This window comes from Schistocerca nitens, chromosome 4, assembly GCF_023898315.1.
Source record: "Schistocerca nitens isolate TAMUIC-IGC-003100 chromosome 4, iqSchNite1.1, whole genome shotgun sequence".
Lineage (NCBI taxonomy): Eukaryota > Metazoa > Arthropoda > Insecta > Orthoptera > Acrididae > Schistocerca > Schistocerca nitens.
In genome coordinates, this window is record NC_064617.1 from 549,602,463 (window position 1) to 549,618,559 (window position 16,097).

Sequence of the window (16,097 nt, forward strand, 5' to 3'; positions counted from 1 at the left end):
GACCCCACCAACACCCCGCACCCCTACCTTCTACCTTCTTCCTAAAATTCACAAACCCAATCATCCCGGCCGTCCCATTGTAGCTGGCTACCAAGCCCCCACAGAACGTATCTCTGCCTACGTAGATCAACACCTTCAACCCATAACATGCAGTCTCCCATCCTTCATCAAAGACACCAAACACTTTCTCGAACGCCTGGAATCCCTACCCAGCCTGTTACCCCCGGAAACCATCCTTGTAACCATTGATGCCACTTCCTTATACACAAATATTCCACATGTCCAGGGCCTTGCTGCGATGGAGCACTTCCTTTCACGCCGATCACCTGCCACCCTACTGAAAACCTCTTTCCTCATTACCTTAGCCAGCTTCATCCTGACCCACAACTTCTTCACTTTCGAAGGCCAGACATACCATCAATTAAAGGGAACAGCCATGGGTACCAGGATGGCCCCCTCGTACGCCAACCTATTCATGGGTCGCTTAGAGGAAGCCTTCTTGGTTACCCAGGCCTGCCAACCCAAAGTTTGGTACAATTTATTGATGACATCTTCATGATCTGGACTGACAGTGAAGAACTCCAGAATTTCCTCTCCAACCTCAACTCCTTTGGTTCCATCAGATTCACCTGGTCCTACTCCAAATCCCATGCCACTTTCCTTGGCGTTGACCTCCACCTGTCCAATGGCCAGCTTCACACGTCCGTCCACATCAAACCCACCAACAAGCAACAGTACCTCCATTATGACAGCTGCCACCCATTCCACATCAAACGGTCCCTTCCCTACAGCCTAGGTCTTCGTGGCAAACGAATCTGCTCCAGTCCGGAATCCCTGAACAATTACACCAACAACCTGAAAACAGCTTTCGCATCCCGCAACTACCCTCCTGACCTGGTAGAGAAACAAATAACCAGAGCCACTTCCTCATCTCCTCAAACCCAGAACCTCCCACAGAAGAACCCCAAAAGTGCCCCACTTGTGACAGGATACTTTCCGGGACTGGATCAGATTCTGAATGTGGCTCTCCAGCAGGGATACGACTTCCTCAAATCCTGCCCTGAAATGAGATCCACCCTTCATGAAATCCTCCCCACTCCACCAAGAGTGTCTTTCCGCCGTCCACCTAACCTTCGTAACCTCTTAGTTTATCCCTATGAAATCCCCAAACCACCTTCCCTACCCTCTGGCTCTTACCCTTGTAACCGCCCCTGGTGTAAAACCTGTCCCATGCATCCTCCCACCACTCCAGTCCTGTAACCCGGAAGGTGTACACGATCAAAGGCAGAGCCACGTGTGAAAGCACCCACTTGATTTACCAACTGACCTGCCTACACTGTGAAGCTTTCTACGTGGGAATGACCAGCAACAAACTGTCCATTCGCATGAATGGACACAGGCAGACAGTGTTTGTTGGTAATGAGGATCACCCTGTGGCTAAACATGCCTTGGTGCACGGCCAGCACATCTTGGCACAGTGTTACACCGACCGGGTTATCTGGATGCTTCCCACTAACACCAACCTATCCGAACTCCTGAGATGGGAACTTGCTCTTCAATATATCCTCTCTTCCCGTTACCCACCAGGCCTCAATCTCCGCTAATTTCAAGTTGCCGCCACTCACACCACCTGTGATTCAACAACATCTTTGCCTCTGCACTTCTGCCTCGACTGACATCTCTGCCCAAACTCTTTGTCTTTAAACATGTCTGCTTGTATATGTGTGGATGGATATGTGTGTGTGTGCGAGTGTATACCTCTCCTTTTTCCCCCCTAAGGTAAGTCTTTCCGCTCCCGGGATTGGAATGACTCCTTACCCTCTCCCTTAAAACCCACAGCCTTTCGTCTTTCCCTCTCCTTCCCCTCTTTCCTGATGAGGCAACAGTTTGTTGCGAAAGCTTGAATTTTGTGTGTTTGTTTTGTGTTAGTTTGTGTGTCTATCGACCTGCCAGCGCTTCATTTGGTAAGTCACATCATCTTTGTTTTTATATATATATATATATATATATATATATATATATATATATATATATATATATATATATATATATATATATATATATATATATATATATATAAATAGAGGGAAACATTCCACGTAGGAAAAATATATCCAAAAACAAAGATGATGTGACTTACCAAATGAAAGTGCTGGCAGGTCGACAGACACACAAACAAACACAAACATACACACAAAATTCAAGCTTTCTCAACAAACTGTTGCCTCATCAGGAAAGAGGGAAGGAGAGGGAAAGACGAAAGGATGTGGGTTTTAAGAGAGAGGGTAAGGAGTCATTCCAATCCCGGGAGCGGAAAGACTTACCTTAGGGGGAAAAAAGGACGCGTATACACTCGCGCGCGCGCACACACACACATATCCATCCACACATATACAGACACAAGCAAACATATTTAGAGACAAAGAGTTTGGGCAGAGATGTCAGTCGAGGCAGAAGTGCAGAGGCAAAGATGTTGTTGAATGACAGGTGAGGTGTGAGTGGCGGCAACTTGAAATTAGCGGAGGTTGAGGCCTGGTGGGTAATGGGAAGAGAGGATATACTGAAGGGCAAGTTCCCATCTCCGGAGTTCTGACAGGTTGGTGGTAGTGGGAAGTATCCAGATAACCCGGACGGTGTAACACTGTGCCAAGATGTGTTGGCCGTGCACCAAGGCATGTTTAGCCACAGGGTGATCCTCATTACCAACAAACACTGTCTGCCTGTGTCCATTCATGCGAATGGACAGTTTGTTGCTGGTCATTCCCACATAGAATGCGTCACAGTGTAGGCAGGTCAGTTGGTAATTCATGTGGGTGCTTTCACACGTGGTTCTGCCTTTGATCGTGTACACCTTCCGGGTTACAGGACTGGAGTAGGTGGTGGTGGGAGGGTGCATGGGACAGGTTTTACACCAGGGGCGGTTACAAGGGTAAGAGCCAGAGGGTAGGGAAGGTGGTTTGGGGATTTCATAGGGATGAACTAAGAGGTTACGAAGGTTAGGTGGACGGCGGAAAGACACTCTTGGTGGAGTGGGGAGGATTTCATGAAGGATGGATCTCATTTCAGGGCAGGATTTGAGGAAGTCGTATCCCTGCTGGAGAGCCACATTCAGAATCTGATCCAGTCCCGGAAAGTATCCTGTCACAAGTGGGGCACTTTTGGGGTTCTTCTGTGGGAGGTTCTGGGTTTGAGGAGATGAGGAAGTGGCTCTGGTTATTTGTTTCTCTACCAGGTCGGGAGGGTAGTTGCAGGATGCGAAAGCTGTTTTCAGGTTGTTGGTGTAATTGTTCAGGGATTCCGGACTGGAGCAGATTCGTTTGCCACGAAGACCTAGGCTGTAGGGAAGGGACCGTTTGATGTGGAATGGGTGGCAGCTGTCATAATGGAGGTACTGTTGCTTGTTGGTGGGTTTGATGTGGACGGACGTGTGAAGCTGGCCATTGGACAGGTGGAGGTCAACGCCAAGGAAAGTGGCATGGGATTTGGAGTAGGACCAGGTGAATCTGATGGAACCAAAGGAGTTGAGGTTGGAGAGGAAATTCTGGAGTTCTTCACTGTCAGTCCAGATCATGAAGATGTCATCAATAAATTGTACCAAACTTTGGGTTGGCAGGCCTGGGTAACCAAGAAGGCTTCCTCTAAGCAACCCATGAATAGGTTGGCGTACGAAGGGGCCATCCTGGTACCCATGGCTGTTCCCTTTAATTGTTGGTATGTCTGGCCTTCAAAAGTGAAGAAGTTGTGGGTCAGGATGAAGCTGGCTAAGGTAATGAGGAAAGAGGTTTTAGGTAGGGTGGCAGGTGATCGGCGTGAAAGGAAGTGCTCCATCGCAGTGAGGCCCTGGACGTGCGGGATATTTGTGTATAAGGAAGTGGCATCAATGGTTACAAGGATGGTTTCCGGGGGTAACGGATTGGGTAAGGATTCCAGGCGTTCGAGAAAGTGGTTGGTGTCTTTGATGAAGGTTGGGAGACTGCATGTTATGGGTTGAAGGTGTTGATCTACGTAGGCAGAGATACGTTCTGTGGGGGCTTGGTAACCAGCTACAATGGGGCGGCCGGGATGATTGGGTTTGTGAATTTTAGGAAGAAGGTAGAAGGTAGGGGTGCGGGGTGTTGGTGGGGTCAGGAGGTTGATGGAGTCAGGTGAAAGGTTTTGTAGGGGGCCTAAGGTTCTGAGGATTCCTTGAAGCTCCGCCTGGACATCAGGAATGGGATTACCTTGGCAAACTTTGTATGTGGTGTTGTCTGAAAGCTGACGCAGTCCCTCAGCCACACACTCACGATCACGGTCGTGGAACCCTTTTCCGCCGGAAGAATGACGATGGACCGGTCAGCCTTCAGATCACGGATAGCCTGGGCTTCAGCAGTGGTGATGTTGGGAGTAGGATTAAGGTTTTTTAAGAAGGATTGAGAGGCAAGGCTGGAAGTCAGAAATTCCTGGAAGGTTTGGAGAGGGTGATTTTGAGGAAGAGGAGGTGGGTCCCATCGTGACGGAGGACGGAACTGTTCCAGGCAGGGTTCAATTTGGATAGTGTCTTGGGGAGTTGGATCATTAGGGGTAGGATTAGGATCATTTTTCTTCGTGGCAAAGTGATACTTCCAGCAGAGAGTACGAGTGTAGGACAGTAAATCTTTGACGAGGGCTGTTGGTTGAATCTGGGAGTGGGGCTGAAGGTGAGGCATTTCGATAGGACAGACGTTTCGGATTGGGAGAGAGGTTTGGAGGAAAGGTTAACTACTGAATTAGGGTGTTGTGGTGCCAGATTGTGTTGATTGGAATTTTGAGGTTTTGGAGGGAGTGGAGCTGGAAGTGGGAGACTGAGTAGATGGGAGAGACTGGGTTTGTGTGCAATGAGAGGAGGTTGAGGTTTGCTGGAAAGGTTGTGAAGGGTGAGTGAATTGCTTTTCCGGAGGTGGGAAACCAGGAGATTGGATAGTTTTTTGAGGTGAAGGGTGGCATGCTGTTCTAATTTGCGGTTGGCCTGTAGGAGGATGCTCTGAATAGCCGGTGTGGATGTGGGAGAGGAAAGATTGAGGACTCTTATTAAGGATAGGAGTTGACGGGTGTGTTCATTGGCTGAGTTGATGTGTAGGTGAAGGATTAGGTGGGTGAGGGCAATGGATTGTTCAGTTTGGAACTGGTATAGGGACTGGTGGAAAGAAGGATTACAGCCAGAGATGGGAACTTTAAGTGTGAGGCCTTTGGGGGTTATGCCAAATGTCAGACAAGCCTGAGAAAATAGAATATGGGAGTGTAATCTGGCTAGGGTGAAGGCATGTTTGTGGAGGGAATGTAAATAAAACTTAATGGGGTCGTTGTGGGGGTGTTGTGAGGGTGACATGGTATTAGAAGGTGGAAAGTGTAACATGAGGTTGAAATGAAAATGAAAGATAAAAATATATGGGGAGAGATAAGGGTGAACTAGAAAGTAACTGGAGATCTGGCATGAAAAAAGGTGAAAAAGTGTTGGTTAAGTTGATCCTGTGGTGAACTTGGGTTGGTGGACAGTGATGTGCATGAAGGTTAGGTGGTTGTGTTGCCGCTAAAACACGTTAAAGGACGGAGAAATTCGGGAAAATTTCGAAAAAACGTGTAAATGTATTAAAGGAGTGGTGTTGTGGTGAAAGATTACGAAAATGGGGCTAACAATTGTAATAATGACGTTAAAACCTGTGGGGAGCGGCTAAAAATGATCAGTGATGTGCGAAAAACGGAAGTGGAAATAAAATGAAAGTTATTAGAACTAGTCGAAATGGTTGTTTAATACGTGAAAGCAGCTGTTATTGAACTAGAAACGGTGGATTTTATAGCAGCGGTAGTGTTGAAAGCGGAAAATAAAAAATTTTTTGGTTATGGTTTGGAAGTGGGTTACGTATATATAGAGGGAAACATTCCACGTGGGATATATATATATATATATATATATATATATATATATATATATATATATATATATATATATATATATATATATATATATATATATATATAATTTTTTTTTTTTTTTTGCAGTTTGATGACTACTCCGTAGATGACACGCCCTGTCTGTAAATGTTACTACTAAGTGGCAGAAACTCAAAATGAGGGCTCTGTGCATTGATATTTGAGCTTAAATAGACCTTCCACTGGAGCTCCGGATAGAGGATGCTTACAATCTTTGTTAGTAGCTCAGTCGTTTCCGGTAGGTAGTGCCCTCATACCGCCATGGCTGCTGCAGAAATTGCAGCGGCATGACTTGCGGTGTGCATGTTTTAAAGTGTGAACCTCCGAATGGCGGATGATACTGCACCCTCCCTGCCTAACTTTGTGGGTATGGTATGGGGGGAGGCTAGTGCCATGGAAAATTATGAGGCTGGTTGCTTGGCTGGCTGCAGAGAGATCAACCTGCGTCCCAGTATCGTGCCTTGTGAGTGCCAGGGAAACTGCCCCAGAAAACCAGGCACAAGATACATCTGAAGGCATTGGTGAGATGGTTCGGTAAGCTGTCTAGGAAGCTGTGTTGTGACAACCAAACATGGCTGCATTGTGACGGCCAGACATGGCTGTGTCACAGCAGCCGAACATTGTGCAATGAAGAAATCTGAAACAGTTTGACCTATGGCAGGATCACTGAATTCATGGAGCCATAGCTGATTTTAGTGGTGTTGGTGCATGCCTGCACTGTTTTGAATAGTATACTGTGCTCTACCAGCTCATCTAAGAACAGCACCTGATTCCCATAAATGTGGGTTCTTGTCGCATGATATTGAACTCCGACGTTTGGGTGAAACTTCATAGTGAGGCTGGAAGCTGGACGAGAGTGGTAAGGATGAAGCAAATGCAGCAAAACCAATGGCATCTCCCATGCAAACGTACTGCCAGCGAAATGTCAGGAGTAGGCAAAGTTTGATATGAACTCAAAAACATCAGTGAGCCATTTTAAAGTGAATGTGAAGCTTGAAGTTTCAACATTTGTGGCTTGAATGTTCCACAAAAACTTTCCATTAGACTGTGGTGAGAATGGTGTTGTGCAGACATGCTGTATTCCATTTTGTTTGAAAAATTGTGCGAATTCCTTTGAAGAAAATTGAGGTCCATTGTCAGAAACAATTCTTTGTGTCAAGCCTTGGAGAGAAAAATACAGAAGCGATTACCTTCATGGTGCTGGCAGCATTCATCGAATATATTGGAATAACAAAAGGATATTTGCTATAGGCATCAGCAACCAAAGAGGCAGCAAAGTCTATATTCCATGACAGCCACCGAAATCTAAGAACTAGTAATAGGAAAACTATTCATGTTGTTTTGGGCTTCGATCTCTAAATGGAAACACAACAGTTCATCCTGATCAAATACTGGATTGGGGCCATTCGAGAATTGAGAAAGAGCATCCACATTAGTGTATTGTGCTTTGGTTTGGAATGTATCTCACAGTTATAACATCACAAAAACAGAGTCCAGCATTGCAGGCGATGTTTCGCATTATCCACTAAAGATGCTGAAGAACTGAGATGAGAAACCAGAAGTTTGATAAGCAATCAAATAAAACTTGGAACCATATAAAACATGAAATTTTTGAGTGTGTTCCCAATAGCAAAGGCTTCTTTTTCTATCTGCGGGTACCGCTGTTACATTTGATCAGAGTTTTGGAAGCACAAGCAATAGTGTGTTCAGAACCATCTGCACATTTATGCATGAGAACAGTCTGTTTGGAAGGCAACCAAGCAAGGTGCTGAGTATAATTTTGATCTTAAGAGGGGAAAGGCTTACTTGCAGGTGGGCGACCTGTGAAAACAAACATATTTATGTAAGACTGTATGAAGTGGCTGGGCCATTGCGGCTGTACCAGTAAGAAATTTATTGTAGTTCATAGTCTTTCTGAGAAATGGTCACAAATCTTTGATGTTGTTGGACACTACAAAGCTGTAATGGTCTCGACGTGCTGGCATAAAGGCTTGAGCCCAGCACATGATACTTCAAAACCGAAATAGATGATAAAGGGCTAAAAAAATTGTGATTTGTGCAAGTTACATTTCAAACTGGTGACCTGTAGCACTGTGAACAAGGTGCAAAGGTTTTGCAAATGTTCATCTGTTGGAGAACATGAGACAACAGAATCATCCAGGTAGTTGACACACCCTGACATGGACGCCCTCAGTTGCTCCAAAAATCTTTGTAAAATGGTAGGATTGCTAGCCACATCAAATGGCAGCTGCTGGTATTGATATAACATGATGGGGGTATTCACGTTTGAGATCATCACCCAGAGGCAGTTGTAAGCAGGCTTCTGACAAGTCTATTTTGGAAAATATTAGCCCCAGAAAGCTGTGCTAAGAGTTCTTTTATATTGGGTAAAGGATAGGTATCAATAATAGGCTATGACACTTCAAAATCACCACAGAGCCAAAGACTGCCATTAGGTTTTTTGACACTTACCCATGGAGTAGGTGATCCACTACAGGAGACAGTCATGATAATGCCCAAAGATGTAAGTCGATCTAGTTCGAATTTGACTTGGTTCCTGTAAATCTACTGGGACTGGGCGAGGATGAAAGAAACGGGACTTGCTGTCAGTTTCAGTGTGATGTGAGTGTTGAAATTGGCAGCACACTGAAAACTTTTCGAAAACAGGGAGGAATATTCCAAGCAGAGCACGTCCAGTTATTGGTATGAAGCTTGATCTGACACATGATGCACTTTGTCAAAAATACAGAAGCCAAAATTTTTGAAGGTATCTAATCCAAATATGTCTTCAGTGTTGACATCATCCACGAATAGAAAGGTCAAAGGCTGAAGAACTGTTTTTTACACTAAGGAAGTCTAAAACTACCCCAGTATAGATATTTGTAGTTTGTTGTAACTCCCCAACCGATAAGAACAGTGACAATGTGTGTGATCCATATTCACGTAGCTTTGAGAATTTAACAAAGTCACTGCTGCACCCGTGTGCACTTGAATTTTTAACATCTTGTCCATCACATGTACTTTAATGTAGAGTTTGTTAGGGGCTACCTTTACTTGGGAAACATGATTCACAGCCATGTTCATGTCTGGTGAAGGACTTTGAATGTTGCACACAGACTGTGTCTCCCCCCTCCCCACCCCCCACACACTTTTACAATAGCAGTATGTTGCCTAATGTTTTGGGCACATGACCACTGTTGTGATGTTGTCTGCTGCTGCTTAGCATGGTGCTGCCCCATGTGCTGCGGAGGCCACTGTTGCATGACCGCAACGTCTTCTTCCCCCATGAGCTAAATGATGGCGGCTGAGTAAGAGAAGCAGCTACTTCACACCATGCTTCTATCTGATTTCCTGCTGCCCTAGATACTTCAAAATACTGAGCACTGTTCAGAACATCTGCAAGGGAGGGATTTTCACATTGTAAAGCACATTCACCAAAACTTCCCTATCAGGCCAGGTATATTACAGCATCATGAAGCTGTGAGCCTCAGTAATGAACTGGCAACGATGCAGAAGTTCAAGAAATTCTGCTACCTAAGCTCTGTAAGACTGTTGCGGCTGCTTGTGACAACAGTAGAATTCAGTGCAAGCAGCAATGACATAACTACATTTGCAGTGATAATAATAGAGCAACTGACACACTTCATCAAAAAAGAGACTGGCACATTGCTGAAGAAGAGATAGCTGACTCAAAAGGTGATAAACATGAGGAGAAATCTGTGAAAGAAATAAAGCCCTATACGAGTTGGGGTCTGCAGCACAAAGAGCTTGAAAATGTTGCTGAAGGAATTTTTCATGTATGTCCCAATCTTCTGCAGAATCATGATATGGAGGAGACAGTGTGTGTCGCGTCAATGGTGGTGGGACATGGTACGTCAGCAAGGCTGCTAAATTGTTTAGTGCCATAGTGAGAGCCTGCTGCTGGTCGGTGAGGGTTCACTGTTGTTCAACAAGAGAATGAAGAACTACTTCCACTGACATGTTCGCTGTATATCGAACCAAGGAAACGAAACACGCAGAGTGGAATATCGCACTCATTGCCAAGTATGTTGTACAGACACAATACCAGAAGTAACACCAATCAAGTTCTAATCTGCTTTCACATGAAGAGATCCACAATAACACTGAATGAAGTATAGAATAGTTCGAAGTATCCTAGCTGTAGAACACATCAGTATATAGTCTTGTAGGTAGCATATGATAAGCAAGTAAGAGATGCCGAAGACTCGGCGCACTGGGCTTACATTGGTCTGTTGAGCACACGGCACATAGCTTGCTGCGTCGTGTGTCCAGGTAGTGAGGTGACCTCTCTAGGCTGGCCTTGGAGGCATTTGTTTCATGCACTGTTTGATTGTGTGCGCTCACACTATAGCGATACAACAGGAAGAACTTCTAATTTGACTTGATGGGTAAGTTTTAAAGGGATATTTTTATTTTTTCTGCCTGTCTAATGATACTAAATAAACATACTCTTGCTGCCTTAACTATCTTAGGTATTTTGCACTGCGTCTGTAATTCTGATTACTTTCTAATTTAAAATGCACCATGTTATTTCAGAAAATTGGTTGTGCAATGTTATTTCCCATTCCACATGTCGTGCAAAGTTTCCACTTTTTTGAGAAATACACTAAAAAACAGAAAGAGAAAAAACTTGAATTCACATTGTGGAGCTATACAGTAGTTTTTTCAACAATTAGTTGTTACATGCTGGTTCACATTCAACATGGAAGCATTCATTTGAGAATATCAGTCCAATGCTTCACATTATTTCCATTGCAACTTTAAGCACTGCTGTGGATTTTGAAAAATGCAAAAGAATTGTTGTTAAGGCATGAAATCTAAATCTGCAGCTACGTCAATACTCTGCAAACCACTGTGGTGCATAGCAGAGTCCCATTGTACCAGTTTTTGAAGTGTCTTTCTGTTCCATTCACATATAAAGTGTGAGAAGAATGATTGTTAGAATGCCTCTGTGCATGCAGTAATTATTGTAATCCTAATGATCCCTATGTGAGTGATAAAGGGTTGTAGAATATTCCTAGAATCATAGTTTAAAGGAAATTCTTAAAACTTTGTTAATGGACTTTCTTGGGATGGCTTAAGTCTGTCTTAGAATCTTCCTGTTCATTTTCTTGAGTATCTCTGTGACACTTTCCCATGGATCAAACAAACATGTGACCATTTGTGCTGCTGTTCTCTGTATATGTTCAATATCCCCTGTTAGTTCTATTTGATATGAGTTCCACACACTTCAGCAATATTCTAGACCCAGTCCCATGAGTAATTTGTAAGCAATGTTCTTTGCAGACTAACTGCACTTTCCCAGTATTCTATCAATATACTGAAGTCTTCCACCTGCTTCAGCCATAATTGAGTATGTATGATCATACCATTCCCACAGGTATTTGTGAGAGATGGATGATTCCAACAGTAACTCATTCCTATTATAATCATGGGGTACTATGCTTTTTTGTTTTGAGAAATGCACAGTTTTACGTTTTTGGACATTTAAAGCAAGTTGCCAATCTTTGCACCACTTTGAAATCTTATCAAGATCTGACTGAATATTTATGCAGCTTCTTTCAGACAGTCTTTCATCATAGATAACTGCATCACCTGCAGAAACTCTGACGTTACTGCTAATATTGTCTGCAAGGTCATTGATACACAGCATGAACAGCAAGGGTCCCAGCAAATGTCCCTGGGGCACCCCTGAAGTTACTTCTGTTCCATCCAGGATAAAATGCTGTGTCCTCCCTTCCAAAAAGTCCTCAGTTCAGTCACAAATTTCCCTTGATAGCCAATATGATCGTACTTTTGACAATAAGTTTATGGAACGTTAAATATTGCTGCTTCAGTAACACAGAAGATATTGAAAATTCCAGTAATACACTTCTCGCAGTGCTCATTTCCTTTGGATTTCGTATTTGCAGTAATCGAACCTACATAAAAACATTAAGACAACAGAATTGCTTCAGTTCCTCTACGAATGCAGAGGATCTCTTCAAAAAGTTGTTCTTTGTGAAAATATTCCCCCAGTATCCACATATCTAAGTTGACAATAGCTGTAAGTACTCTTTAGCCAGCTGAGATTGAAGCTGAAATGGATAAATTTCTTTAAACATTTCTGGAGAACAGTTGACTTGGAAAGAAATAGCTGACAGTTATTAGACAAACTTGTACAAAGTGTCCAAGAAGAAGTGATGCAGTTGCATAGAAAAACTGTTCAGTCATTTGTGGAGAGACTTTATGGCGAAAACAGTTGTAAGATACATATTTATATGGATGTACACCTTCTCCTACAGTAGTGTGAATGTGGTTCAAGTGTGTGCTTGAGGATTTGAAAGAGAAATTGGTCATTGCATATCACCAAGTTCTTCTAATTTCAAAGTAGTAAGAGTCTGATAGCTTCATATACAATGTCATCCTCATGTTACTATTCGTCATTGAATATTTCATTTAAAAGTGGAAATGGTTCTAAAATAGAGTTGATTTATGCCAAAGCCAGGCTGCTGATACATCTCACTATATCCTTCTTTCTGTATTGCACATACTGATTCTTATGTATAACCCAAAAACTGGTGGTGAGAGCTGGGATGGTAAGCAGAGAGCTGCTAAATATCCCATCAGGAGATTATAACGTATTGTTAGTGTGCATCAAGTACATTTCAACTGGCCTGTCATAATGCCATGTGTCGTACAGACTGCTTTAAAGAATAAAATACAAAATTGTAAAATTGAGTGTGTAGTTCACTTAACCTCATTAAAACCACATGTTTGGGGGCATTTTGTTGACCATAATGTGTGCTTTACATTTATTACTTCGCTACCATTTGTTTTGTATTTTGTGCTGTCCACGGAAGATTTCTAAAAGATAATATTTCTTCCCATTGCTGCATTGTAACATCTTTTGAAAGATGTGAGATAAAGGATGCAATATCCTAGTCAGTAGTTACGTACTATTGGCACTTATGTTACAGATATATATATTTTATTCTTTTTCAGATGAACGAGTAGGAAATCTGACAGTGGTAATCAACAGCAACGATGAGATTATAAATGTTAAATCACAGCTTACTCTTACTGTGAGAGGAATGTACTCTAATCCACCTAATCATGGAGCAAAGATTGTTAGCACTGTTCTCAATAATGAACATTTGTGCCAAGAATGGTAGGTTTGCACTGTTAAAAAATTCTGATTTAAGTTTTCTCTTAAACCAATGAAGATTTATCTAAAACTTTTTTATGCTTGAAAGCCTGAGCACATTGTGGGCGAATGATCATTTGCCATTAATTTATAGTACTAAGCACACCCCCACATACGTTACATTTAAAATAAATGTTGTCAAGTTGTAAATGAAGTTAGATTCAATACTGAAACTTCAAACTCAAAGAAACTTGTTAGCTGTAATTGACATCATTTTATCCTGTGCTTTCCCCATGTATATGTATAAGGGTCATCTAGGAAGTAACGACATTTTGCATATTCACTCTGCGCAGATTAATTAAAGGCTTCTATGCAAGGTTTGAGGTGTTTCATCATCTTGTCTGTGTTCTGAGTACCATTTGAAATTAGCTGCCATTGTTCTCCATTTTGTGATTCATTAAAATGAACTGAATGACAAAGCCCTGTGAAGTGTGAGCCCAGCAAATTTGTTAAATTTTTTGAATGCTTGGAAACTGAAACTTGCAGAACGTGTCAAGTGGTACCAGTGAACAAATGACATGTGGGAGTGTTGTATGAAATGTTCAGCAATGAGGGAATAACTGTGCATGACTAAACTTGACCTGAACAACTGTTACTCATTAGACATTTTGTAGAATGAAATGAGGAATGAAATCATGTAGCACAGACATGGAACACAAGACGAGTTACATATGCCTTTTTCAAATATTTCTCATTCTTTTTGTGGTGAAATTGTGTTCAAACATGTTAGGTATAGCAAAATTTGTCTCTAATGGGTTCCCTGCCAACTGAGTGGCCAACAAAAACACAGTGAATTGCCACAGTACTGCCATTACCGACACAGTACAATGAAGATGTAATTCCTTTCTGGATTAAGATGTTTACTGGCAGTGAGACAAGTATTTTACTTCTCCCACATGCCAGTCACTTAAATGATGTCATCCCTTTTTACCCAAAGATCCATGAAAATTCAGACTAACTCTGTCTGTGTGGAAGTTTAGTGATTTTTATTTTTAATTCTTTTTTTTGTTGTAAAGGTGTTTTTTGTTGCAAAATATTTGATCAGGTGAACATCCGTGACAGCAGATGTTGTCCAGGCACAGACACACTGCGATTGCTGCACCTGCGCTCCAATGCATTTGTTTGACACGGGTGGGATCACCAATGGCTGACTGACCCGACTGCCACACATTCTTGTTTTCATAATTATTTTGTTGCACCTGAAGATGGACTTTAAGCTTCAAAACCAGTTGTAGAATAAATTAAGAAAATTAATAGCAGCTGAAGAGGATTTTTATTTATATCTGTTGGTAGTCCATATTGACAGTGTGACATCACCTGAAAACTATAATAAGCAATCCAAAATGCTTCAACATGGTATTCTGCTCGTTCATGAAAGTGTATGCTCTTACAATGCTGCTGCAACCAGAGGCTTATTTGGATGAGAAAATTTTAAACATCTACATTACATTTCATATCTTTCTCTTAAGTTTTCAGTTTCACAAAGCTCTGACAGTTGATAAGTGGGAAATATTTCAAAAATGATGATGAGGCTAAGAATGCAGTGAATAATTGGCAGTGGCCATGTACTACATGGAAATTATTAAGCTTGTAGACAAGTATGAAAATACTTAAACAACAGGCTTGATTATGAGCAGAACTGAAGTAGGATTAAATTTCAGTAAATAAGCTTTTTGTCAATAAAACATGTTGCTAGGAGTAAAGGAGGCCACTTGCCGAATAATAGAAGTTTGGAATTATCGATAGGAACACAAAAAAAGAGTGAAAACTTCGTAGTTTGTGGAATATCCTAGAGTATCCTTTAATGAGCTTGAGTGTGTGCATGTGTGTGTGCCGCCCCCCCCCCCCCAACACACACACACACACACACACACACACACACACACACACACACACACACACACATTGTGAATTAGTTGGGAATGTGCCTGGTGTTTCTCCCTAAGAACTGAATGGGAAAATGAGTTTACAGAATAGACTAGTAATGCAGTGACGTACTATAGATGACCTAATCAATAATTGATATCATTCTCTCTCTCTCTCTCTCTCTCTCTCTCTCTCAGCTATTGTTATGAGTACAAACGTTTTGTTTTGATTTCACTTCACTCTTCCCACAGAGGTGTTATGTACTTTTGGCATTGTGTTTGAATTCTAGGAAAGATTGCATTGTTACCATGTCATCTCGTATCAAGGAAATGAGGCAAGGTTTAAAGGAGCGACTTCAACGACTGGGTACTCCTGGTACATGGGACCACATAACACAACAGATTGGAATGTTCTCTTACACGGGGCTATCACGTGAGTATCCTCTTGAAACTTTTTTCTTGTCAAAGCATGAAAACACATTTTACAGCCTCTGACAATAAAGTTTGGTGAACGAAGTCAGAACAGTCGATCGGGCAACACTGGTGTCCCACAATGCTGCACCTGTGTACCTGCTGGTGTTGACAATCTGTCCCCACCGTAGTTCAGTTGAGTGTTGTGTGTGTTACACCTGTTGGACAAAGTGCTTATGTAGTGTGTTGGTTCTGAACTGAGAACAGGACAATGAATGAGCAAAGGGTCAATTTAAAGTTTTGTTTTAAGCTTGGCAAGTCACTGAAAGAAACACATGCAAAGCTGGTAAGTGTTTGAGAGGTTCAAGCACTGTCCATGAAGTGTGTGTACAAGTGGTACACCTGTTTCTGAGGGGGCAGGGAAAGTGTTTCTGACAATCTCCGTAGTGGATGACTGGTGACTGCCATCAGTGACGAAAACATTGAGAAAGTGAGGACATTAATCATTAGCAACCGTCGATTAATTGTGTGCATGATAGTGGATGAACTGCAGATTAACCGTGATTCTGTGCGACAAATCCTTATCCAGGAGTTATGGAAGAGGAAAAGTTGTCGTCGTCTTGTGCCATATCGCTTGATTGATGATCAGAAGCAGGCACATTTTGAGG

The 16,097-nt window shown here is 42.4% G+C and overlaps 1 protein-coding gene across 1 annotated transcript in view; it reads left to right on the forward strand.

Moving 5' to 3' along the window:
• LOC126251389 (aspartate aminotransferase, cytoplasmic) overlaps nucleotides 1-16,097 on the forward strand; it is a 69,300-nt gene that overhangs the window by 37,230 nt on the left and 15,973 nt on the right. The window contains exons 6-7 of the mRNA XM_049951783.1: nucleotides 12,952-13,117; nucleotides 15,309-15,451. Coding sequence (XP_049807740.1) covers nucleotides 12,952-13,117; nucleotides 15,309-15,451 — 309 coding nt within the window. The remainder of the gene's footprint in view (nucleotides 1-12,951; nucleotides 13,118-15,308; nucleotides 15,452-16,097) is intronic.